Here is a 23984-nt window from a genome sequence, read left to right on the forward strand (position 1 = left end):
GACAAAAAAGTCTTATGAGTATCTCTAAGCGCGATAGTTAGAGAAGTAGTACCAGTAAGAGAACATACATCATATAAAACTTTCTTTTTAGTATCTAATTTTCACACTAGAATAGGTCCTAGGAATGACATTTTAGACGTAAAAAAACTTGGCGTTTGTAGAAATACAATTTTTTTGAGTGTATGTCACATTGGCTACGTTAATAATTTTTGTTCAAGGAGTTGAGCAACATGAAATAAGTTCTGAAATCAAAACAGAATGTAATAATACACTAACTAAGATGTGGACTGTTATCTTTCTTACAATATTATTATTTGTTTTTGTTAGACTTTTACTTAATCGGGAGCCTATATAAGAATCGGTAGTCGCTGATCTACTGTTTAGTCCTGACAGTGCTTGCAAGATCGATAAGAAACTATTTTTTTTTAAGTGATTTTTTCGTAGAAATGTCCACTTTAAAGTTCATGAATGGCCACGGTGGTGCAAAAATAACCAACGGAACTATTAATGGAGACGCCCATGTTCATAAGGATGTATTTCATCCCGAAATAGGCCATAGGTAGGTGTCAAAATGGTATTTTGACCAAACATATTATATTAGTATTTTTAATAACTGATGTCATTTTTTTATGTAGTCTGTCGAAATTTTTCTTGACTAGTTGGGCGGACTTTACGCTGTGCCTCTGTTAGTGAGTCTTAACACCCTAGCATATGCCCTAGCATCACCCTACTTAATATACCGGGTGCGTCTCAAAAGTGGCTCACCTCTATAACGTTTTTATTTTTTCAGATAAAAAAACGATATTTGGTTGTGAGTATGTGACATAAATTAGGATTGATTAACGTATTCAATTGTTTTTGGTCAAATGACTACAAGTTTTGATTTTTAAATGACATCCTCGGTATTTTTTTACTTTATTCGATAGAAAATGTATGTAATGACATATCACATGTCAACTTTTGACGTTTTCGCTTTAAAAAAATCGTATTTTAAATTTCAATCTAGAGTGCCATGGTCGTTTTAAAAACACTAATTTTCTAAAACACTAATAGTCTTGGAAAAATAGATTTGATCGTCTAATGTCTTTAGTGTCCTGTCCTGGTCTGAGGGTGGTAATTACATATTTGGAAAAAGCATTTTTTTACAAATAATTTGGTACCACACACTTGATATTTCGAGTCAAATTGACGTTATGAACTGCATGTTACAATTTCAAGTAAACCATATGAGAAAATTTCAAAAGTCGACATATGATATGTCATTCTATTCAGAGCGTCATTTTCTATGGAATTAAGTAAAAAAATACCGAGGGTGCCATTTAAAAATCAAAAGTTGCTGTTATTTCCGGTGAAACAGGAAGTGATCAATCAATCCCTAATTTATGTCATAAAACATACCAAATCTTATTTTTATATCTGAAAAAATAAAAAAGTTATAGGGGTGAGCCACTTTTGAGACGCACCCGGTAGATCAAGGGTGGGCTCGTTTAAAAAAATTGTCAACTCTTGTACAGGATATTCAGAGATAACTCACTAAATGTGCGATATAAAAACGTGTTAAATTGTTATTATTACCTATACCTACTTTATTATTTTTTATAATATATTATTAAATTAATGCCATAAGTGATAAAAAAGATTATACAGCTTTAAAGAAAATAGTATAAATAAAATTATAATAACACAACAAAAAATTAAAATATATGTAATAATATACTATTTCTGAATAGTTTATTATGACTGTGAAAGTGTAGTAACAACCTTGCAGTATTAGTATTATTAGTACTTAGTATTTTAGTATTCAATCAACGATAGAATGAAGTAAAAAAATGTACCTAAGAACGCAACACCATTAAACCTTAACTAGAAAATAGCAAAATAGAATTGTTTTTAAGAATTTACTGAGAATCTTAATTTATTATAGGAGATCTCAGTGACTTTTTTTAAATTAAGACGTATTACAAATGGAACCTTCGCCGTTGAACTTAATGATAGTGCTGTTTAAAATTTTGTTACTAAAAAGATGGAAAGAAAAGTAGATAACAGACATCAAAGAACAAAAAGTCGTTATGTGAATATTTTCACTCAAAATCCTAACCGTTTTTACCTTTATTTTACAAATTTTTTTTCACTGCAGTGCAGTATTGCAGTACAGATTGACACTCATAAATTTTATTTGCTTATTTAATAACAAAAAAATAATATAACTTGATAATGAGAGCAAATTTAGATTAGAAAAACTAATTAATTATTGGAGCTATTCATGGTCTTTTTAAAAATATTATTATTATTACGTTTTTTTCGATACTGCCCGACATTATTCTGATAAAATATTTTTAAGTTGCTTTATTTTTTAGTTATCTGGACTTATTTATTTTTAGGTATACCTCATTTTATTTTTATTTAACAAAATAAGGACTGTATAATATTAAAACTTTTGACCCTTAATTATTTATCAGGTGAATATTTTTTTCGGATTATACAGGGTGAGCAAGTATTTAGTAACGGGGTTATTTTTAGAATTTTGAATGAGTGGGAGGGGGGTTAATCACTTCGACCTTACAGATCCATTGTGTCCCCCTTTCTTGAATCATAACTCATCATACAGTCCCAGGGCTTTGACAAAAGCCAGTATCTGGGACGGTTTTATAGAGGGTAGTTCTCCATCTCCAATATCAGTCGTACCAAAATTCATGGCACGAATGGTTGTCGTCTCGGCGCACTCAGTGATGAGGTGTACTGGTGTTTCCCCATCTTCCCCACAGAATCTGCATTCGCCGTTTCTTCTTAGTTTCAATCTACTGAGGTGTTCATTGAGGAGACAGTGTCCTGTTAAAAACCCCGTGACAATCCGAAGATTGTTCTTACTCAGACCCAGGAAGATCTGCGATTTTTCTTGATCATAAGCCCTCAGAAACTTCTTCGAGTGTCTTAGACCATTGCAAGATTTCCATTCCATGTTGCGGATGGAATCTTCCAAGTTCTGAGTTCCGCCTTGAGTTGGTTACCACTTGGAAAGCAGAACGGTTCTGGTCCAGTTACATACCGAATTGGTCATCGAAATTGCGTGGTCTAGATTTTAACGTGTAAGGCAGTGATGTAGACAGCTGAAATATATTAAAAAGAGATAAAAATTAGGCTGATACATTTTTTCTATGCGGTATTGCCGAATTTTGCATCGACATTTCAAACCGCACAAGTAGGCGTTTACGAAAAATGTTGCATCTAGGGTTGGAACTTTATTTTTTACAATTAGTTACTAATTTTACTATAGCTGTAATAGATTATATTTAGCTTAGATATATTATCTTCATTTCAGTAGTACACGTGAAAGTTTTTGAAATAATTTATTTTTTTCTGCACACATTTTTCTACAAACGTAAAAACCGCTTTTTATTTTGTCCTCTCTCTGTCAACCGGTCATTTATATTTATCTCTATCGCATGCATCTTAAAATACAGACCACGCAGTTGAAGTGATCAGGATGGTATAAGAGACTTTTTCTATTTCTATAAATATAATTTGGTTAAAGTATTTTGCAACGTAATGACTTGTTAAAACACATATTTCATATAAATATAAACAAAACGTTACAAATTGTTATTCACATTTATCAAAAAACGTGATTTTTAATTACGACTAATTATTATTTAGCATATAGCACAAACTGATAATTTTTTTACATCTTATACAGGGTGTTTCAAAAAACATGTGCCATCTTTCGTAGGGAGATTCCTCACGTGCTTTGTTTCATAGCTACAGGGTGTTAAAGTATTAATAATCTTTCGATTTATTATAATTTTCTTGCAAGTACTTTTACTGATTCGAATAAAATTTTGAGGGAAAAAGTAACTATAAGTGCTACATATTTTAATGCTTTAAAAATTTCGAAAAATCCATCAGTGACGTGCATATGGGTTACCACTGGAATATTTTTAAAAAAAACATCTGCGCCACTGCCTTTTTTCTTTTGATATCAAAATTGTGTAGGTCGTTTAATGCCAATTAAATGTTATCTCTTGATATTTTATCGAATTCGGCTTCCTTGATGAGATAAACGCAATTTTATTAATCACAATTAATAAAATTAAAATTAAAATAAAATTAATAAATTATATATTTTACCTAATTTATTATTAAATTTTATTACTATTAGTTATTATTACTATTAGTCTAACTTACAGCAATTTCAAATAAAAAAATAATATTGTTTAAGATAATTACAAAAAACCTAATTTTAAAAAGTTCCAAAAATAATTTAATATATATCATTACAGACAACTTTGATGTATAACTTTTTTTGGGGACACCCTGTAAAACTCTCTATATTTTAAAAAAATGCTCTAAATTAGCCTACATATGCTCCCAAAATTTCATTTCAATACAATAAACTCGTTCTCCTTGGAGCCTCCGCGTCCTATGAGAGGCGCCACCCTGTAAAACTGAAATACTACTTGAATGTTTATACTGTACGATTGAAAAAAAAGTTGGGCACCGTGGTCCTTGACATGAAAATTGATGACAGTTTGAAAAAAATGACATAAAAATTGTGAAAAGTATGTAACTTAGAAAAAATACAAATTTTTCTAAATAAAACTTTTTTACAGATATACCTACGAATCTTTACAAGAAACCGTTGAATTCTTGCGATCCAAAGTACCATATCTACCGGAAGTCGGTGTCATATGCGGGTCCGGTCTAGGTAAGAAGACACTTGTCTGTCAAAAAACCTGACAAACAAAAACGACAAATTAATTCGTTCTAACTTGCAGAAATTGACCATTTTACAGGCTCGTTGGCGGAGTGTTTGGACAATCCCATAGAAATATCCTACGACTGCATTCCGCACTTTCCCAGAAGTACCGTTAAAGGACACGTGGGGGCGCTGGTTTTCGGGTTCATGTCAGGGCTGCCAACTGTGTGCATGAAGGGGCGGTTCCATTACTACGAGGGCTATCCGTTGTGGAAATGTTGTATGCCTATTAGAATTATGAAACTACTTGGTAAGTGGATAGAGGAACATTAGAAAAATAATCAAACAGAAGAGCCCTATACAGGGTGCTACAAATTCGAGGTACCAGCATTGGTTTCTCGGAAACCGCAACGAACACGGTTAAATTGGGCCAAAGTTGTGCTTTGTAATGTTCACCAAGATGCTATCAAAAAAGTTTTAAAAATTTTAAGTCTCATTCTATTATATAATATATATATAAATATATATACTTATAAGACAGTATGTGAAAATCTTTATCAATAAAAAAATTACACGATTGCTGAAAATTGCTATGCTCTAAAAGTAAATGGATGGATTGTTTACAATTTTTGAATGGAAAAAACAACCTTATCTAATTTTTCTTATGTAAACATATTGTAAAATATCCGATCTTGAAAATAAAAAAAGTTTCAATATCTAAAGTGGTTCTTGAGTTATGGCCTGTTATGTGTTAAAAAGTTGAATTTTTAAATTATCGCGATTACTGATGTTTTCTCGTTATAAAAAATGACACCCTAACGATATCCTTATAATTACATTTCAGATACTCAGAAACATGTCTAATGATGTTATCTAGTTATCTCTTGAAAAAGAAGTCTTTTAAAAATAAGCGGTTTGCGATCGTGATTTTACTTTACTTGATAAGGAAAGGCGTATCGGCAACGCCGCAACAGCAAACCGTCGCGCGTCGCGTCGGTTGGTCGCATTTCTCTCACTCCGACTTAATAAGATCCCTATGCGATTTACTTCCACACATGTAAATGCCGACCCAAAAAACATTTAAATAAACAGCAATATATTTTATACGTCGACTTGACGAGTACGTCACCGCAAATCGCTCCGCCCACTCATTTTATTGGCTACTTGCAAATTTGTCGAATTTTTATTGATGGGACGCGTCGTCTAATTTTTTAGGAAAAACATCGAGAGAATATCGTTTCCCCTCTCACAGATACCCCGTAGCCTCAGAACGGACAGACGTACTGTATATTTTTTAGTAAATTTTATGCTCTACACGAATCCGCGATGTAAATATTTTTATTGTAAACCGTTTCGAAGTTATGGTACTTTTAATGAAAAAAGATTTTTTACGTGTTATTTAAATGAAAAACTTTGAATGGTCCACCGAAACCTATTAAAAGTGAGCTAAAAATCTGGCCTTCCGGGAATATTATATTCTCGGTTTTTTGGTTCATTTTAACCCATAAATTCCATGTGTTAGTTTTTTTTGGCTCACCCTACTGTACAACCTTTAACTAGTCTTAATGTTTGTTAGTTGCAGGTTTTTAAAGTTGTTATTTTCTAATTTTCTACATATTTCTTTTTTCTATACAGGTGTGAGTCATTTATTTATAACAAACGCCGCTGGAGGTTTGAACCCATCATTCAGAGTAGGGGATATCATGTTCGTGAAGGACCACATCAACCTGATGGGCTTCGCGGGCAACAACCCCCTACAAGGACCGAACGACGAACGGTTTGGACCGAGGTTCCCGCCAATGAACCAAGCCTACAACAGAGAAATCATCAAGTTAGCCAATAAAGTGGCCAAAGACATAGGTTTAGGCGATAGAGTGCATGAAGGAGTGTACACTTGCCTGGGAGGACCTAATTTCGAGACGGTGGCTGAGCTGAGGATGCTACAAATGTTGGGTAAGTAAGGAGAATAGTCTTACTTACTTACTTAGTAGTCTTACTAGTCTTACTTACTTACTTAATAGTCTTACTTACTTACTGCCATTACTCGCTGAGCTTTTCTGTAACTGAAAAGCCCGATACGTGATGTTATCTCTCTTCCGCAATCCGGACATTCAAAAATCTCATTACTTTGTTGCCTCTACTTTTGGATTGTTGTTGTTAACTGAGTTTACGATTCTTCTCCAATGTGTTCTACTGTTCGCTGCTTCCCCCCACTGGTTCTGCATGCTTATCCCCTTTAAGTTTTCGTGGAAAATATCCTGATACCTTTTGAGTTGTCCACTAACTTTTTCAAGCACCGATACGTTTGAGACATAGTGGAATCCTTTGATTCTTAAGAGTTGTCTAAGGTGTCCCTCACAAAACACATACAGAAGAAGAAGTGCGAGCGCCTTGCTAAATATTGGAAAGTGAAATTGACGTTTAAATTTGACACTGTTGACAAGTCTACTGCTACTAGCGCCCCCAATTTCGCTTGTAGGAACTACGGACTAAATTGACACGCATGGCGGGAAATTTAAAAAAATAAAATTTTTTATTTCTTCATTTATTTTTAATTATGACATACACAAAAACACAAAAAATACACCGTTTTTTAAAAATATGTTTAATATCAATATCAAATATACAACAGAAATTAATTTCACCACAATAAATTAATAAAATTAAAAGAATAATATTACAAGTAGATCAAGAGACAAAATTAATTATAACAAAACTGAAAAATATGGCGTCATAGATGGCTTAGAAATAAAAGATATATCACAATTTTGAAAGTAAAATTATATGGGAAATGTCTTCGATCATCATTTTTAAGCCAACTGGACGATTATTTCAAACATACAAGCTGAGTTTGTTCATAGTGCTCTGAGAAATCTAGATAAACAAAGAATAATAAATTAAAAGTATTCCAGGGGAAAAGGGAGAAAAAACCTGTATCGTCTCTGATATCTGTCAGGGTATTGTTGAAAGTGTCATCTTTTTGCTCGAAGTTTTCAGGTCGATCAAAAAGATGACATTTACAACAATACTTTGCTGTAACTTTCACAAATATCAGAGAGAGTACATACAGGTATTGCATCTCTTTTCCTCTGGGATGCTTTATATCTGTTGTTCTTTGTTTATCTATATTTCTCAGAGCATAATGCCGAACGCGACTACAGTATATAATAATTTCAATATCCTAAGTGGAAAGAAAAAAGATCACCTTTCTGTTTTGTACTATGGTCCCTTTCTTCCGATGGCTCATCTCGTTGATATTTAGGAAGGATAAATAGGAAGGAAAATATAAAATTCATTTTGATTTGATGATACTTTTCTGTCACCTAAAATCAGGAGAACGACAATGAGCATGTTAAGATGAAAAAAAAATTATCAACACTTACCTGCACGTTAGTCCGAGGAGTTTTATTAAAAACCTATATTTGCCTAAATAATTTATGTATTAAATTTGCAAAGCAAAATGCAGCGTGTAAACAAAAGAAATAAAATGGCGACAAGTCAACGTCAACGACCCGAAAAGGAGAAAAGTGGTGTTCGAATAACAAATTATGGGTCACCAAAAATTATTTTTGTCTCCTTTCAACGCACACTTTAGAAAGAAAAAGAGATGAACTGGAATACTGAAAGAACGTCAAGGCTTTATCTGTCACTCTTGTCAATAATTTATCGGTAAGGAAGATTCCTAGAAAATCGCTTGTAGTCAAGTTTTCAACCATTGCCAGTTCTCCCATAAGAAGTGTCATCCACCTGGTGTCCCTGTTGCAACTAGTTTAATGCGTTCATGTGCCGGCGGTACGACACCTAGGTTTCGCTTCCATATAACATGGTGGGGATTATTATTGTTGTACACTGCAAGTTTCGTTTTTTTGCTCAAGTCATGATTGTAGAAAACCCTGCTTTTTAATTTCCAAAATGCTCTTGAGGCGCTGCTAATTCTGTGCTGAATTGCAGAGTCGATATTGGCTTTTCCGAAATCAAACTGCCGAGGTAATTGAATTCCGCTACATATTCTAATAGTTCTTCTTCGATTTTTATAGCATTGTTGTGATTTTCCGAGAGAGTGCACATGATTTTAGTTTTATCGATGTTCAGCTTAAGGCCCAAAGCCTCGTATGCCCAGATATATGTGTTAAACCTTTCTTGTAATTGCTGTAAGGTTTTTGCAACTAAAGCGCAGTCATCAGCGTATTGAAGTTCTGTGATGAATTTTGTACGTGTTTTTGCCCTGAGTCTTTTTATGTTGAACAGACCGCCGTCGTATCTGTATCTAATGCCCATTCCTCTTTCTTGCAGTTTACTGTCCACTATAATGGAGAGCGTTATCTTGAATATATTGAATAGGAGAGGCGCTAAGGCACATCCCTGCCTAACTCCTGTATTTGTTAGGAAGGGATCGCTCAGTAATTCATGATGTGACACTCTTGACTTGTTGTTATAGAGGCTTTTACGCACTGTAAGAAATTTGTTGGGCACGCCGAATTATTGCATAATTGCCCAAAGTGCATCTCTGTTTACAGAGTCAAAGGCTTTTGTTAGGTCGATGAATGCAACATAAAGTTTACTCTGCTGCTCCTTTACTTTTTCCTGTACTTGGCGGACGGAGAATATGGATTAACGGTACCACAGTTGGTGCGAACCTATGACCCATGGGTCAGACACTGACCCAGGCAAGATTTTTAACTGGTCCACGATTGCTAGGCAACTATTTGTTTGTTTACGCGGGCTTATTTAGATTTTTTAATTTATATTTTATTTGTATTTTTCAAGTACTGGCATTGACACAAAAGCAATAGTAACACTACATCACTACAGTATACCAAAGCACTTTACCTTTGCATTGGACGCGCGTTTCGCTAACGATGTTAACATCATGTTATCAGATGATTAAAACTGGTTGATCATTAAAACTTAGTTTTAATCATCCGCTGATGATGTGTGTGAATGTGTTTTGGTGTAGTTTGGTGAATTAGTGTTTTATTTTGCTGTTGTAACACCAATCATCGCCATCAGTGGTATAGGAGACTTTCCCCTGTGATTTAATATAATTTTTAAGGAATATTTTGTTTAAATTATTTGAAGAATACTTAGGTTAATTCCAAAGAAAATTTTGCAATCAAAATACTCAAAAAAATAGATTCTACATATTTATTTATTATTATTCTGTTGCGATGTTAATATTACGTATTTAATTAATCTAAATGGTACATCAATAATTTTTTTATCATTTCTCGATTAACCTCATGACTTTGTAACGATTGATTATTAAACCATTATATATTGGCAATCGTTGACAATTAACAAAAAACTATTCCATTGAAAAACAATTACATAATTTTTTCTAAAATGGCGTATATAAACAGAAAAGCCAGCAAAACATAAAATACATTTTGTTAAAGTAGATGTATACAGGACGAGTCTTAAGTAAGTGGACATATTTTATTTTTTGAAAACGTATTTTTGAATACATTGATTCATTACATTCATTTGAATACATCAGCATATTCTGCAGATAAAAATAAGTAAATAAGTTTATAAAAATGTATGTCCTAAACTGCTTCATTTCGGAGACACAGGGTGTAGAAATTTCATTTTTATTTCGGTTTCTACCAAATAAATTCTGAACTATGTATAGTCGATATTTGGATAACAATGGTATGGTATTTCTTTAAAAACAAAACACATAAATAATTGGATCAAAAATTGCCATTGTCGCGATAATCCTTTGGTATTTATCGACAAAGTGCCGTAAACGAAAAAGACCGCCGGCGCACAGTGGAGTATTTTTCATATCTAAGAAATAATAATTAGGAAAATCAACCCTTATAGATTACTTTAATTTAACTGAATCTTTGTTGGTAAGGTTATAACAACAAAATTGGGATGAATTAATTCATATTAGTCAGCGCGTATAGCTACTCCTCAATAACAATAAATTGTTTAAGAATAAAATTCCGGGAGGGGGGGGGGCGCCAATAATTTTTTATTAGCCTAGAGCGCAAATATGTCTTAATCCGCTACTGTAGTCAACATGTTTAGTTCGTGTCAATGTTGACTGGTATTCATAATTTTGATTCCAGATATCTCGAGAAGCATTATTCGTAGCGATTTTTACCAATATAGGTACTTTTTTACGTAGAATATCTCGTAAATGTGTATTTTTTTACTCAACAGTTTTATACAGGTACAGACGAAAAGTTATTACTCTTCAAACTTCAAACCAGTTAAAATATATGATATATAGGTGGCGCCCTCTACAAGTATGAGTCATATTGGCTTCAAAATTAAATTTCGCCTGTCAAAAAACTCCTAGATACCAATTTTCTTACAAATATTGACGTCCTTCAGAAATTATTTGGAAAAAATCGAAATAAAAATGAAACTTTTACACCCTGTATTTTCCAAACTAAACATATTCTAGGACATACATTTATACAACCTTCTTTTCTTGTTTTTATCTGCAGAATATGCTGCCGAAGTTTCCCAGATTCAATTCGGTCCACCCTGTATAACTCGGCTATTTTGGACTTATAAAAACGACGCAAAGAAAAAATAATAAATATGTTTCTTTTATGAAGATCTACCAGCCCTGAAAATATGTACACTTATTTAAGACACACCCTGTATATAAACCGGGCGATTTTCTGATTTGAAATAAGTTCAGTTAATCGGAGAATTTGTTTTTTTTTGTAAAATGTTGTAATGTAATACCGTGTGATACACTAACTATATCCATTTTATAGGCGCTGATGCTGTTGGAATGTCCACCGTTCACGAAGTAATCACCGCCAATCACTGTGATATGACCGTTTTCGTATTTAGCCTCATCACGAACGAGTGCATCGTCGAATATGAATCGTTAGCTAAACCAAGTCACGAAGAAGTGATCGATGTGGGAACGCAAAGAGAAAACAGCCTAAAGCAATTTGTTAAAGAATTGTTAAAACAGATTTTCGAAAATCGTATTGGTACAAAATAAAGCGAATATTATTCTAATTTTGTAATGTTTAAGAAAAAATAGGTATTGTATTGAAAATGAGCGGAAGATTTTTTTATACGAAGTATTTATTAAATTATTGTACAAAAAACGTTTAAATATAGATTGTAATATAAGCCAAGAACCAAATAAATCCTCTAATTATAAGTATGTATTTTTTTATTTAACCTTTTAATATATAGGATGGCGCATCTCAATCGCCTCGGTTGATTATACGAAAACGGAAAGATGTAGAAACAAAATACTTTATGGGTATATGTGGGAAGGCAAAGGGCACAGTTCAAAACTATTTTAAAATGTACAGGGTATGTCAGAAATAAGATCCACATCAAAGTTGTATTTTTTCTTATGGAATACCCGGTATTATATTTCATATTTGGGCCCTTGGACACAAAATAAGGTATTTATTATAAGGGTTAAATACGTTTACAAGCTTTGGTTTTTGAGATATTTAAAGATATTTAAATATGCATGCTATAATAAAAAAGATTATCAACACCCTGTACATTATTTTTCAAAATTAATTCTTGTGCCGACTTTTAAGCCAGGGAAATAAACTTTACTGAAAACTTTGATTGCTTCCTTTAATGTATACAGGGGTATCAAAAATTGCTGCTCTATTTTAGATATTTATTTTACATAAAAACTTCGTTATTTAAAATGCAATTTGCTGTATTTTTTAAAATAAGTCGAAACAGATTTAAAAGCTTTTTATAAACTATATTAGGTATAATGAGTATTATTAATTTTATAACAACCTTGGAATCGCGAACCGAATAATTTAGGCAAAATTGATTAGTAATTAGATAAAAATTTAAATCAAAAGAGTAATTTATGACAATCATATACAGGCAACCAGTTAAACACAGCCTTATTTTTTTATAATGGCGACATCTATCTATAGCAAGTCGTACTAAAACGTGTGGCGCCCTCTCTTTAGAGATAGAGAAACGTTGCTGATAGAGAAATCTATTATTTTAGATGCGACCTCTATTTAATATGAGAGGTACTTATTGTTGTAGTGTCCTCTATTGGACAATAGAGGAAGTTTAATTTTCAAGATATCTTCTCAAATATATTTCGACTTAAGCGACATCTAGACATTTTAATATGTACTAATATATATGGCGCCCTCTATCAGTCGATATGAGAACAACAATTCTGAAGATTCCTGTTAGTAGATCGATAATTGTCAAAAAATTTGTCAACAAGAATCGAGTTATAAAAACATCAAATATGCATCAAATTACGTAATTACACAACACTTGAGCGCGTTTAAATACCTTTTATCGATATGGCGAACGACTAATCCACGTGAAATAATTAATATAAATTTATGTGTCGCCTTTTTGAGGCGTTTGTGCCGAAACGATGCGAGTTGTATTGATCTGTTTGCAATAATGTCCCCCTTGCCTCTTCCCAAGAGATCAACAGTGACGTTTTCTATGGATTTCCTGCAATTTCGCAGTCTTCAGCTTTAATTAATTGTAGTATTTATTTAAATTAGCTTATGTCAGAGCTAATAGTCGTGAAAGAACCGCACTACTAACATGGGAAGGTGGTATTTTTCACAGATAGTGAGGTTATTTTTTATTCTCTTTTACTTAGGTGAGTTTCAAAAATACATTTATAGTGTGTGTTTTATAAAAAGATCTTTTAGTGGATACGACTTCCTGCATAAAATGTTACGTTTGTGGAAACGAAGATGACCTGCCTTGTACTGAATTTGAAATTGAAGATAAAAGATATCAGAAAGAGTGTGACAACGACAAAAGTTGTAAGATATCTAGGAGTGGTTAGTAAAAAAGTTTCAATATTTTTTTCCCCGTATAAATTCACACTATTTTAGAACAAGGAAATAGAATTTTAAGCAGATCATGCGAGCCCAACCAATTCAAAGACTGTATTATAGCAAATTTTGTGGAATATTGCTACTGTATCAAAGACTACTGTAATAAAATCAGTCCATCCGATGATGAGGATGAAGATCCAATAGGTAGATTAAATTTATTATAATTTCTTTTTTAAATATACTAAAGTATAAGTATTTTAGAATTCTTAGAAGGTAGTGGTAATAATGACATCACGGAGAATCAAGAAAGTACATCAAAAGACAGGACCGTCTCCAGTTCTTCGACTGAAAAAAACAAAAATTCCGTACAACAAAATGAAGTTAAAAATTCTGTGTTAGTGTCAAATAATCAAAAAACTAAATCCAAAGGTGCTTCTCAAAAAAATTATTTACCAGCTTTATTTATTTCTTTTTTGTGGAGTTGTTTGATGATATATTTTTAAATAATTTATACAAACTAGTACATAAGACCTACATATATATTATCAGTATTATAATATGAGATTGTTTTTTAAAAAGTGCAATTTTTTACATTAATTAAGCTTGCATAGGGATTGTTAATGTTAAGAACGTCAGTATTTACACAAAAAAAAGTTTTTTATACTCATATATATATGCGATTTTATATAAAATATTTATTATTGTATACATTTTACCAAAGCTTTTTTCTAGTCCAAACAAAATATATTTTTAAGAAATTGTTAATTACTAGGGATATTCCTATAATGACTGTGTGAAAGTGAATTTAAAAAATCAGTATTGTATATTTACATACAGTATTATTATAAACTAACGCAATTCTAACAGTATTTTTTGTAATTTAATAAGCAAGTGGTTTGTTTAAAATAGTATATTTATTGAATTATTTTTATATATCTACAGATTAATAGAAATAAAATCAATTTTAATGAATAATAATAGTTTTGTTTAATGAGTTATCAACATTAAAATTATTATGAATTTTATTTATAGATATTTAAGGCGCTTATAATGTTTGTACAGGGTGCGTCAACGATAAAGTCCATTATTTCATTTGTTTCATGGTATACAAAAAAAGTAACATAAAAGTTATAGAAAAAGTTAAAATACACATTTTAAAATTAGTATAGGGTACACAGAGCTTGTGCATACAGAGTTGAAGAGTTTTGTAAAATCTATCAGAAAAAATAATAATATATATATAGGGTGTGACATTTAAAAAAATTGACATTTCTTAATTTTAAGTAGTTGAAATTCATAAATATATTTTGAACACCCTGTAGCATCTAACTGAAATATCTTTACATATATCTTTTTCTTCATCTCTATAAAACTCTCCTACCAAATTTTAGTAGTCCAACTTCATAAACAATGGCATCACTGGCAATTTTTAAACAAATCCAAATATTATAAATTTTAGGTATATAAGATTATATAAAAAAAGTTATAGAATTTTACGCAGAATCTAAAAATAAAATAAAAAATAGGGTCTTGTATTTAAAAAAAAAACATGTTATATCCGCCACACTTTTTTGAAGCACCCTGTATACTCTGTAATAATTTTAAAATATGAACTTTAATCTTCCCTATAACTTTTATATTTAATATTTTTTGTAAACCCCGAAACAAACGAGATACATACCTAATGGACTTTATCGTTGATTTACCCTGTATATAACGAAAAATGTTAATCAATGTAATAATTAGTACATAATATGACTATTTATAGATAAATTTCCTAGAATAGAATTTTGAAAAGCTTTTAGTTATTATTGAAAGCATCTAATATAAGTTTCAAGCAGTAATTAAAATACATAAAAAAGTTCTGTGCTGTATTATGGGTTGCATATCTTACAGACCCAGTATTATTCTTTTAAAAACAAAAAGCGGTAAAACTATTGTTTGAAAAATGAATTGACTAAAATAGCAATTTGTTGATAATATTGTTGTCCGATTGTTGTTAAACTATTTTGCTACATTGTTAACACCCAAATCAGATATATTAAACAAATAAATAATGGAGAAATGATCCAATGATGGAGAAACATTTTTTTTTTAATTAAATGATGTCGAAAAAATAATTTGCTATGCCTGAATGAAATTTATAGAAGGTGAGTGTTAAATAAGTGCAAATATTTTCAGGGCTGGTAGATCTTGATAAAAGAAACATATTTTTTCTTTACCGTTTCTCAAATAAGTCAAAAATAACCGAATTATTTATTTTGAAAATTTCCAAAAAATTATTTTTTGCTTAGATTTTGAGAACCACTTGATCTTTTCTGGGGTTTCTTTCTCGTAAATTTAATCTACTATCTATGTTGCACTATTATCAAGAAATTATGGTTTTTAACTTAAAAAAATTCTAAATTTTTTTTCAAGATTTTCAAAATTGTTTTTTTCGCGAAAAAAACTCATAAATCATGTTTCTGCGGTCGAAATTTGCCGTCCCTAAAAATATTTGCACTTATTTCAGACTCACCCTGTTTAATTAAAGGTATTATGCTATCCTATTATTTAATAGAAAAAGTGTGATAATACTTGTTTATAAGAGTGTATTATGCTTTAAATTATTGATATACTTATTAACAAAATTAAAAAAAAATGCAAATTCTGTAAAAAATTTGAATAGATTCCCAGATGTATCTGCATTATATCAAAATTTAGTATAATTAACAATTTTCAACTTTTTTGCTAATTTGTTGATTATTTTACTGTTTTCAATGTTACAGATTTTAAAGCAAATTACAATAAAAAAATAGTCACGTAAATAATAACACAAAATGAGGTTTTGCCAAACAAAAATAAAAAAGAGAAATTCTCCTAAAAATGATGTAACAAACGTTTAACAGTTCTTAGAACAAACCAGTGGCGGGTATACTAACTGTGTGAGAGGGTAGGTAGGGTCTTTGAAAAATAAGTAAATCTAGAGATGTTAATAAAAATTATATAAATAAATATAAAACAAATAACTGTTGATTAATTTCTTTTTCCTAAACATACCGTGTTGGCAACGTAGAGTCTTCGGTCGGTATACAGGGTGTCCCAGAAAAAAGTGCAAATATTTTAAGGAGTGGTAGATCTCGACAAAAGAAACATATTTTCTCTTTATCGTTTTTCAAATAAGTCCAAAATAACGGAGTTATTTTACTGAAAATTTCCAAAAAAAAAAATATTTTTTGCTAAAATTTTGAGAACCACTGGATTTTTTTTGGATTATCTTTCTTGTAAATTTAATCTAGCACCTATGTTGCCATATTATGAAGAAATTATGTTTTTTGACTAAAAACTAAAAAAAAATCCAAAATATTTTACAAAAAATTCCGAATTTTCAAAAAAAAAATTTCGCGGAAAAACCTCATAGGCGTGTTTCTGGGGTTGGACTATACTACCAGTTAAGTTAAAATACTTGCATTTCTGGGACACCTTGTATAAGCTTGGTACATTTCAGTTGATTTTAAAAATTCCGACTGCAGCGCTCGATACGGCAGAAATCACAAGTTTTCGGCTCTGTAGGTATTTCACGCAGTTCCGATGTTGAAGCAAAAATGGATTCAAGCAGCTAGACGAAACAAGTGAGGGAACAAACTGCTCGTTACATAATAAAAAAATTAAATAGACATATTCTATCAGAGGATAAAATATCATTTGCAATATTAATGGTATACTTTTTTTAATCAACTAGTGATTAAATGTTTTATGAACATCTTCTAAAGTAATAATTATAACCTTTAAAAAATTTCGTTATAGCCGAAATAGCCACAATTATCCCCCACTAGCAAAACCGGTGATAAAAACTATGCTAGCTACTGTAGTTTAACCTTTAACTCATCTAAAAAGTTTTTTTAACTGGAATAATAAATTATAATACAAGTTAGACCTTTTCAAGATATCAAAATATTTACTTTTTAATTTTTATTTTTAGAATTTTCACAAATTATACTTCCAAACACTTTTAGAATAATTATATAATCTATTTTTCGTATATTCGCTATTTAAATTCGTATATTTGTATGTATACATATACCATATACCGATTGTTTACGATATTCACCGATGGTGGCAGCACCGGTGGAGAATGCACCACCACATGCTCTCAGCCGACGCATCGAGCATTGACTTCCTTTGGCCCCCCACTATACACGCCACTGGAATCAGCGTACTCGGCCGTCTTGATTATAATATTATTATGATTTTCTACGATTTCGAGCATTTATTTATCAACACAGCGTCCGTCGTTGTTGTGTTAACCTTCTGGGTCAAATCTATAAGAGCACCTTGTGTTTGTTTATGAGATCATTCGATGGTCACCGGTGGTCAGTGTTGTAACTGAGGCCAGTTATCGCGAAAAGGAAATAAATTAAGTTGTGAGTGTGTTGGTGAGGTGCAAAGACTAACAGATCTTGTTTTTAGTAAGTGAAATAAGGGTGACATGTAAGAAAGAAAGAAAATTAACAGAACGCAAAGTGCTTGAAAAATCTATTATTATACAGGGTGTACCAGAAATAAGTGCAGATATTTTAAGGGGTGGTAGATCTGGCCAAAAGAAATATATTTTTTCTTTACCATTTTTAAAATAAACTGAGAATAACCGAGTTATTTAACTTTGATAATTTAAAGAAATAATGGCAACATTTTGAGAACCGCTGGCGATTTTTTTCAGCTTATTCGCCCTGTGTTGCCAGATAGTCAAAAGAAGTATATACTATAATAATTAGTAAAAAATAAAAAATCTGAAATCCCTGGAATGAGTTGTTGTGTGTCGTTGGTATATGGTTTTTTTGTCTGATTTTGTCGATGTTCCGAATAGTGAATTCCGATAAACATGTTGGTATTTTCTTTTATGCGATCTCAGGATGAATAATATGGTGAATTATTTTATTAAATTTAGTTCTAAATAAAGTTATTTTGCGGTATAATCATGATTTTCGTAAACCTCATAAGAATAATTTTACCCAGTTTGGTTCTCATTGAAAGGACAAGTACAAGCAAAATATTTAAAAGAATGTTTTATTTTATTGAAACTACTTCGTAATATGAGTTATAACTCAAGAAAGGTGGACACAATAGACCTACAATTCTATACATTCTACCCCTTTAAATATTAGCATATTAAGGAACACCCGTATAGACTTAATAGCAGGGGCGGATACCGGAATTTAATTTAGGGGGGCCCAAATGAAAAGTAATGTAGAATATGCTTTTCAGGGCGCCATTTTTAACCCAAAAGCCTAATATTTAACCCAATTTAGACACCTTAGGGGGTGCTCGGGACCCATGGCCCCCCCTCTGTATCCGCCACTGCTTAATAGGTACAGTCAGATGCAAAAAACCAAAAAAAAAATTTTTGGTTAAATTTGTTATATTTTTGTTATATTATTTTTAGACCTATATTGTCATGATTTTTTTAACAAGCTTTATATAATCATATCAACTTTAATTCGTAAACTCAGTTTTTTATAAACTTTAGTATTTGGATTATTATACAGGGTTAATCGAGGGGTTGTTTTTCTACCCCAACTTTAAAATACCCTATGGAATAATTTCGTGTGTAAATTTTCCTAAAATATAATTTTACTGTCAGAACTATGTCTCCTGAGCATTTTATTTTTTGGATCATGTCAAGCCTTGGCTAATTTTTGAGAGCGAAATGAACTTGCCACATAATTTGCAATTTTCTCAATTACCATGACTGTGATTTCGATCTGCGAGTTTGAATTTTTAGGAGTTGCGATTTGCGATATTGTTGCGAATGTAATTTTGTGGTCTATTGAAGCATTTTATACTAAACTGCGATTGAATTTTCACTCTGATATTATTTAATTATAGAGAAGGTATTACGACTTTTCTAGGGCCACGATCATAATCTACCGGGTGTTTCTCAAGAGTGGTTAATTTATATACATTTTTTATTTTTTCTGGTAAAAAAAACCTAGAACTAGAATACTAAAGATTTAGTATGTTAGTATATGATATAAATTAGGACTGATTGACGTAGTATTCAATTATTTTTGGCCACTTCCTGTCTAACTGGAAATGACTACAACTTTTGATTTTTGAATGAGAAATAAATTTAGATAAGAAAGCCCGTCAAAATATATAATTGTTTTGGGTGGCGACCGTTGTACGCGATCTGGCGCTGCTATAGCGGTCGCTAAGAACAACCACAAACAATAACAAAAATAATTTTCTCTTTCCAAAGTCAGAATCATTGCCTGGAAACTTATATGGTGAAATTTTGATAAAATAATTTAGTACTTACTAAAAACACGGTATGTCGCTAGTGGTGGGAAAAATAATTTTTAGAGGTTACTAGTTTATTTGGTTGCTTGTGATATACATAGCATATACAGGGTGTTTTCTAATTAATCTAAAAAATAAAAAATCGTTAGAAAAAAGGCGGGCTCTTAATAAGTATATTTATTTTTTTCTCGACAACCAATTGATGAACAAGAAAAACTCAAAAGATCAATTTTGTTGAAAAGGGATGGCCAGTCTAGAAAAAAATATATTTTATTTAAAAAAGCAGTAGTGTACCATTTATGTTAAGCAAAAAATCAATTTTTTTAATTTTTAACACCCTGTAGATCAGAGATGAAGTACCTTAGACTCAATGGTTATATAAAAATTGTTTTAAGAACACATGAGGTATCACACCACAATTTTTTTAGACTAATTAGAAAACACCCTGTATATTGTCAACTTGACAATGATTGCTGATAAATCAAAAAATACCTTTTCAGTGAAAAAAGCCCGATTTTCGGAGGAAAAATTTTGGTTTTTAGTTTTTATTGAATTTGGGCCTGCGTCTGCAAATACCGGTATGCTTTTTAATTTTCTATCTAAATTTTAAATATCATAGTCAGAAATAATTTTATTATTTATTAACTGTAAAAATGGTATACATGAGGGGTTGAGTATCAAAACTCGTCTTATCCATTTTTGGTAATTTTGAGTAAAAGTATCTATAGTCTAGTATTGGCAGCCCTGCACAATATTCAGCATCATTTTTGTGGCATAACTCATTCTATCCTGTATAATTTACATGTTAAAGTCGTGCATTTGTTCCAAAACTAATCTTATCCACGCGTATATTGGTAGCAAAACTTGTCATATCATGCATGTGACGATTTGCCCAATTATCTTCATTTTAATAGTGCTTTCTTTAGTCATTGATGCAATTTCAGGCAAAGCACGATATATTTTATAAACGTTTAGTGTTAAACGATATATTTTTCAATAGTTTCTTAAGCAAAATGAACAATGAAACGGTCGTGTTACATGAAGGAAAGGGCAGGCGGAAAAATAGAAATAAAAGCTGGAGTAAAGAAAAAGCCAAGGTTGAGAGGTATGTATAAGTTAATGTGTCTGAGATAATTAGAGGCCTTTTTAATATAACATTCATACCTAAATTTTTATAATAGTAACTGATTAATGATGAGTATTATATCGAATGTATTAGAACCGGTATATTTATTTAGTGTTAAATTCATTTTTAAAGTGATATAATCATGAAATTAATAATAATTGATAAGAAATAGACCAGATCGAATCCTAATAACCAGAGAAAAGACTATTTTGTTCCAGAGTATTATTATTTTGTGAAATCTTAACATTACTTTAACGGCTATTACTATAGAAAATTTGGTCTTGATTGGTTTACTTTTATATTTTTAGGAGAAAATCAAAAGGTCTACCAAAAAAGATTAGAAAAAGACCTTAAAAGGAAGGATACCATAATAATTGATCCCCAGGAGTATATAAACATATTTTCTAAATACGGAAAAGTAAAAATACTTGGTAAAGACGTGCCTGTTTTTGATTTTAAAACATGTGTAGCTGAAAATATTAAAGCACCTGGTCAGTTACATTTCCAGTTTGCGCCAGCAAAAAGATTAAAATTGATAAAAGATAAAAACACTATTTTAATTAAAGGGGAAACAACATACAAAAGTGATTTAGGTGTCTTTAAATCATTCCTCAAAAAAGGAAAAAATTTCCATTTTAAGCCTGAATTGCTTCCACTGAAGGTCCCGGTAAAAAAGGAGAAACTAGAAGATGTCAATAAACTTCTCAAACAGCATTTTGGACCAAATTGGATGGAGCTTAGTGAATTGGACTTCTACAAGAACCTTCTATCCAGACCAGACAAAGACGAGATTCAAGAAGAAATGGAAGAAATTCAGGATATTCCAACAGAATTAAGTGATGAATTGACCGTATGATTTAACCAACTTTAATTTGTTTAAGATACTGTCTAATAATTTGTTAATAACACGTTTCTTTCAATAATAGTATGTTCAATAAAACATTTACATTTAGAATTAACCCACTTTATTATTAAGAAAGTAGTTGATCCGGCATATATCTTATTTCCAAAACTCTCTTTATCCCGTCTTTTTTGTTCCATAACTGACCTAATTCATTAATTTGCAACAAAAATGTTCTTATCCAATTTTATTTTTTTAGTAAAAAGTGCAATTATGCATAAATTTATTTTTCCTTTTGTAAAATATCTAAGTAATGCTTAAATTAGCAAATGACAAAGTATTGTTGATAAATATTGACTAATTAAGTTGCTGTTCGTTTTTTGCGATTATTGAAAATTAACAAATTTGGATAAAACTAGTTTTGGAACTCAGCCCCTCACATAATCAAATATTGTGATTTACTTTCTACCTTGTAGTCAAAATTTATTTTTAAAAACTGTAAAATATATATATTCTTATGTTTTATTAAAGTTACTCTGATATACTAATATATCAGTGCAACTTTAAAAATAAATCCTTTGAATTCAAATATAAACATAAAAAATATTTTTAAGCAGGAAGGCGAAGGCTTTGGGTTAACGTAGTCTTCTACTAATCACGGAGGGGGCGCTTTGGCCCAAAATTTTACTATTAAGTTTCATATCTATCTTAATAGAAGATTGGTACTCACTTTATCTATGGTCAGAATCTACTCAAAATTATAAAATCTTTCAAGGTTAGATCGTTTCATTGAAAAAAATACCGAAAAGTGTTTAAAGCGTCCATTTCTCAAAGTAATTATTGCTACCTTGAGTTTTAATTTAAATTTTACTTACTCAAACCCGTGATAATTAAAATGAAAAGGGCATTAAAAACAACAAAAAACTGTGTTGTGAACTGTGAACTGCGAAATTAAATCGTGGATCGTGGCATAACGTCGACTTTGCAATGTTTCACATATATATACCAAAGTATGGTCATATAGATTATTGTGTATAGGAGTTTTAACGTGTAAGAGACAGAGAATAATATAAATGACCGGTTGACGAACAGATGAAGAGATAGCATCAAAGGGGCCGGCGAGGCCAGTGCGACCAACTCCACAGTGTTGCCGGTTTTACGGGTGTGGGCAAAGTGCAAAAGCATAAAGCATGGTGGGAGAACGCATTGAGGAGGGGCGGTGCTTTATGTTGGAGTTCGTATTCTATCCGAAAGAACAAGAGAATGAAATTCGGTATATTTGGACCTTGTAACCAAACCGAATGCATGCGGCCGTTCGCCGACCGGTTCACCTCCATCATTCGTTTTCCAGTCGGTATATCAGAGCCGTTTGCAAACGAATGAAAATTATAGAACCGCGCGAACAAGACTGGACGTTCGCTCGTTGGATAGTAGCGTTCGTTCGGATAAGTAAATACGCGCACCTTTATGTAGATGAAAAGGGTGGGGAAAGGAAATAGATCACCTGAGATCAAACTATGTTTGCATCATTCTTTCGCCTAGCTGTTTCCCTAGGTATGTAGGTTAAAGTGTTTCAAAATGGCTATTTATACGACCGAGGAGGTGCATATCGTTAAGTGGTTTTACATTTCGTCAAGTGTGGAAGAGGTCATTGGGCGTTTTTGTGTTCACCTTTCAAGATCATAGCAGCCCCCAGCCTTGTACCACAACTGTACGCAACATTGTCCATAGGGAATTTGAGCAAACAGGCTGCATTGACGGGCGTGCAGAAATTGTGACAATAAGGAAGCTAATGAAAGAAGGTGATTCCCGACAAGGAAATTAATATTTGTGCCGCGGTCTGAAAACAAGCGAACCTTGTTCAGAAGCCGAAATATAGCCGAACAAGTTGGTTACACCAATGCTCGAGAACGGTGCGCATAGGTTTTAAAAAGCATGGATATAAGTCCTACAAAATCGGTACCACGCAGATATTTTACAGAACGTTTGTAACAGCGCCTCTCATTGAGAATGAAGGTATAAATAATGATCGGAAACATTTTGGAATCTATAGAATTATTACAAGTAAGTATTATAACAATTACATTTTCTTATTACTTATTTAGTTTTTTTTAGTTGAAGTTGAAATTGAAGTGATACAGCTATCCCTCTTCTTTTCCCGCAGATTGCTTAACAGACGTCACCAGGTTTTGCGAGGCTGTAAAGAGAAAAAGAGCCGATCGGAATAATTTATTTTTTGGAAAATATATTGATTCTCAG

General features: G+C 31.7%; 4 protein-coding genes across 6 annotated transcripts in view; all 4 read left to right on the top strand.

The window, feature by feature from the left end:
- The first annotated feature begins 266 nt into the window (after positions 1 to 266).
- LOC115875221 (purine nucleoside phosphorylase-like) lies at positions 267 to 11837 on the top strand. Of its 2 annotated transcripts, none has more exons than XM_030890629.1 (5): positions 267 to 559; positions 4608 to 4702; positions 4773 to 5003; positions 6329 to 6646; positions 11434 to 11837. In XM_030890629.1, the coding sequence occupies exons 1-5, from the start codon at positions 447 to 449 to the stop codon at positions 11667 to 11669; spliced, it is 993 nt and encodes a 330-aa protein (XP_030746489.1). In that variant the 5' UTR covers positions 267 to 446; the 3' UTR covers positions 11670 to 11837. The 2 variants fall into 2 exon arrangements, with proteins under 2 accessions (XP_030746489.1, XP_030746490.1); XM_030890630.1 differs by having other exon boundaries at positions 361 to 559; positions 4791 to 5003.
- A 1054-nt stretch (positions 11838 to 12891) lies between these two features.
- On the top strand, positions 12892 to 14449 carry LOC115875222. Its single transcript, XM_030890632.1, has 4 exons — positions 12892 to 13295; positions 13348 to 13482; positions 13537 to 13683; positions 13741 to 14449. The coding sequence occupies exons 1-4, from the start codon at positions 13238 to 13240 to the stop codon at positions 13980 to 13982; spliced, it is 582 nt and encodes a 193-aa protein (XP_030746492.1). The 5' UTR covers positions 12892 to 13237; the 3' UTR covers positions 13983 to 14449.
- A 3322-nt stretch (positions 14450 to 17771) lies between these two features.
- The window catches only part of LOC115875223 (gelsolin-like), a 46678-nt gene continuing 40465 nt past the window's right edge, over positions 17772 to 23984 (top strand). For both annotated transcript variants that reach the window (XM_030890634.1, XM_030890633.1), the window contains exon 1: positions 17772 to 17927. The gene's annotated coding sequence lies outside the window, so the exon portion shown is untranslated. The remainder of the gene's footprint in view (positions 17928 to 23984) is intronic.
- On the top strand, positions 20779 to 21774 carry LOC115875259. Its single transcript, XM_030890682.1, has 2 exons — positions 20779 to 20863; positions 21193 to 21774. The coding sequence occupies exons 1-2, from the start codon at positions 20779 to 20781 to the stop codon at positions 21738 to 21740; spliced, it is 633 nt and encodes a 210-aa protein (XP_030746542.1). The 3' UTR covers positions 21741 to 21774.

The sequence above is a fragment of the Sitophilus oryzae genome, unplaced genomic scaffold (assembly GCF_002938485.1).
Source record: "Sitophilus oryzae breed Bouriz unplaced genomic scaffold, Soryzae_2.0 scaffold_1356_pilon_pilon, whole genome shotgun sequence".
In the NCBI taxonomy this organism is placed as follows: domain Eukaryota; kingdom Metazoa; phylum Arthropoda; class Insecta; order Coleoptera; family Curculionidae; genus Sitophilus; species Sitophilus oryzae.

What these genes read in the sequence shown, in the direction of transcription:
- LOC115875221 (XM_030890629.1), top strand. Translation starts at nt 447, where the DNA reads ATGTCCACTTTAAAGTTCATGAATGGCCACGGTGGTGCAAAAATAACC. An exon ending in TAGAATTATGAAACTACTTG is followed by an intron (nt 5,004 to 6,328) that starts GTAAGTGGATAG and finishes TTTTCTATACAG; the next exon opens with GTGTGAGTCATTTATTTATA. An exon ending in GAGGATGCTACAAATGTTGG is followed by an intron (nt 6,647 to 11,433) that starts GTAAGTAAGGAG and finishes TCCATTTTATAG; the next exon opens with GCGCTGATGCTGTTGGAATG.
- LOC115875222 (XM_030890632.1), top strand. Translation starts at nt 13,238, where the DNA reads ATGGGAAGGTGGTATTTTTCACAGATAGTGAGGTTATTTTTTATTCTC. An exon ending in TTGTAAGATATCTAGGAGTG is followed by an intron (nt 13,483 to 13,536) that starts GTTAGTAAAAAA and finishes ACACTATTTTAG; the next exon opens with AACAAGGAAATAGAATTTTA. An exon ending in TGAGGATGAAGATCCAATAG is followed by an intron (nt 13,684 to 13,740) that starts GTAGATTAAATT and finishes TAAGTATTTTAG; the next exon opens with AATTCTTAGAAGGTAGTGGT.
- LOC115875259 (XM_030890682.1), top strand. Translation starts at nt 20,779, where the DNA reads ATGAAACGGTCGTGTTACATGAAGGAAAGGGCAGGCGGAAAAATAGAA. An exon ending in GAAAAAGCCAAGGTTGAGAG is followed by an intron (nt 20,864 to 21,192) that starts GTATGTATAAGT and finishes TTATATTTTTAG; the next exon opens with GAGAAAATCAAAAGGTCTAC.